Genomic DNA, 2490 nt, shown 5'->3' with positions numbered 1-2490 from the left:
ATTGATCAACACTGGAGGAATTCCGGCCAATAGCATGCTGCTCTACGGTCTACAAATTTTTAGCCAAGATCCTTACCTCAAGACTGAAAAGGGTAGTTGATTATATTGTTGGGAATTCCCGGTCTGCTTTTATTGAAGGGAGAATCATTCTCGATAATGTCATAATAGATCATGAATTAGTCAAAGGCTATATAAATGTATAGTGAAGGTGGATATCAGAAAGGCATATGATTCAGTTGAATGGGGATTCTTAAGAATGCTGCTACTAGAATTTGGATTCCCTGCAAAGTTTGTCCAGTTGCTAATGGAATGTGTGTCCACTATCAGTTATTCTCTGCTGATTAATGTAGGTCTTACTCCCAGATTCCAAGCCAAGAAGGGGTTGTGACAAGGAGATCATATGTCGCCATATCTATTTGTGCTTGCCATGGAATATCTCAATGGATCACTGAAACAGCTTAGACATAACCTGGACTTCAATTATCATCCTAAATGTGATAGGATGAAGCTGGTACACATATGCTTTACTGAGGACTTGCTAATGTGTTGTAGAGCAGACAAGATTTGCATCACTTAATGCTTCAAGCCTTTCATCATTTCTCAAATGTCCGAGGCCTTAGAGCAAATATGAAAAAGAGTTCCTTATACATTGCAGGAGTATCTCAGGGTATCTCAGAAGAGATGCAGTTTTCTCAAGGAGAAATGCCATTCAAATATCTCGGAGTGCCTTTGTCCTCTAAGAAGATCACTGTTCAACAGTGTCAACCTTTGGTGGAAAGATAATTGCTAGAATACGATGTTGGTCTACAAAATTTCTCTCCTACAGTGGGAGAGCCCAACTTATCAAAAGTGTCTTATTTGAAATGCAAACCTACTGGGCTCAGGTCTTCCTACTGCCCAAGAAGGTTATCAAACAGGTAACAAGTATATGCAGAGCCTTCTTATGGACTAGGAAACATGAGCCTACAAAAAGAGCACTCATTTCGTGGGAAAAATTACGTATGCCTCGCTCTGCAGGAGGACTGAATATCATTGATCTATATACTTGGAATAAAGCTGCGATCTGCAAATTACTTTGGGCTATTGCTGAGAAGAAGGACACCTTGTGGATCCGATGGGTACATAGTTTCTACATAAAATGCAATGCATTGACCTCAATAGCTATCCCTAAACAGGCCAACTGGATTGTTAGGAAAATAATTGAAGCAAGGGAATGGTTTCCAAATGTTGATCCTAGAGCAGAACTAAAACGTTACTGCATAAATGGGAACTTCTTGATAAAGAAAACTTATTTGGCCCTTCTACCACAATACCAAAAAGTATCATGGAAGAGCTGTATTCTTGAACCTTCCTTTCTTACCAAGAGTTTATATTATGGATAACAGTACACAAAAGACTGGCTACAGTTGATCGATTACAAAAATGAGGCATACAGGTGCCAAGTGCATGTGTGCTATGTGACTCATGATTGGAGGAAACTGCTGACCATATGTTCTTCGCTTGTGCCTACTCCAAATGCTTATGGACATCTCTACTAATGTGGTTGGGTGAAAAGAGACAACTGGGAACATGGGATGATGAAGTTGACTGGATGACCAAGCAAACAAAGAATAGCAAAGCTAGAGATGGAATTATCAGCTTCTTATTTGCAGCTTCCGTCTACCATATATGGCAGGAAAGAAGTGCTAGACGATTTTAAAGTGATCACGCCCAACTATGCCTTATAAAAAGGACTAAGCGGTCGTTACAAATATAATCCGGTTTACAAGTCCGGAGTCGAATCCCACAGAGAACTAAGGCTTAGCTACAATTGTTCACTATCGCTAAGAAACACAAGTCCAAACAATTTTCTAATTATAAAGATTATAATGTTTATTTTTATAATTCACTAACAAATACTAGAAAGCAGTAAAACTATCAATTAACAAGGATAAGTTTTGGAGACAAGATTAAGGAGGTCTAGAGTTATGATTTCTCAATTGTCGGAATCCTTCCCGCTACGTCTTCTATAATTTCGCCTAAATATTCTCTACCGATCATGAGAGCTCTGAGTGTCGTAATTCTCTCCCAAGTAACTACCACAATTTACTAGACATATTCTCCTGAATTACGCTAGCTGACATTAAGTGCGGCTCACTCGGATCGCACCAAGGTTTCGTTATCCCTAATCTCACCTTTAAACCCTTCGTATTGATCCCTCATATACGTTAGGAGTGATGTTGTTCAACAACTACCTAAATATGCACTATCTCCCGAGTAATACACACTAAATAGGCACAGTCGATTGAGAGCTCTTCAACCAACCACAATATAAACGTAGTTGAACAAAGAGAGAAAATATTACGGCAAATTTATATTAACGTAACAGGAAAATCATCCTTCAAGAGGTTCCATCAAACTCCTAGATAACAAATTAGCTATTCATAATAGTATGCAAAACTACAATACTAGAATTCATAACCAATAATGGAAATAGCAAGAAGGAAGTGA

General features: G+C 38.6%; 1 protein-coding gene across 1 annotated transcript; it reads left to right on the top strand.

Annotated features, from left to right (window-relative positions):
- The first annotated feature begins 400 nt into the window (after window positions 1–400).
- On the top strand, window positions 401–783 carry LOC107776125 (uncharacterized). Its single transcript, XM_016595959.2, has 2 exons — window positions 401–511; window positions 553–783. The coding sequence occupies exons 1-2, from the start codon at window positions 401–403 to the stop codon at window positions 781–783; spliced, it is 342 nt and encodes a 113-aa protein (XP_016451445.2).
- The last annotated feature ends 1707 nt before the right edge of the window (window positions 784–2490 follow it).

The sequence above is a fragment of the Nicotiana tabacum genome, chromosome 19 (genome assembly GCF_000715075.1).
Source record: "Nicotiana tabacum cultivar K326 chromosome 19, ASM71507v2, whole genome shotgun sequence".
Taxonomy (NCBI): Eukaryota; Viridiplantae; Streptophyta; class Magnoliopsida; order Solanales; family Solanaceae; genus Nicotiana; species Nicotiana tabacum.
The sequence above is the reverse complement of the archived record's forward strand: the minus strand, read 5'-3'. Positions and strand labels throughout refer to the sequence as shown.

Excerpts from the sequence above, each read along its gene's own strand:
- LOC107776125 (XM_016595959.2), top strand. The coding sequence starts at position 401 with ATGTCGCCATATCTATTTGTGCTTGCCATGGAATATCTCAATGGATCA. Across the intron at positions 512-552 it reads AATGTGATAGGATGAAGCTG|AGCAGACAAGATTTGCATCA; the intron begins GTACACATATGC and ends AATGTGTTGTAG.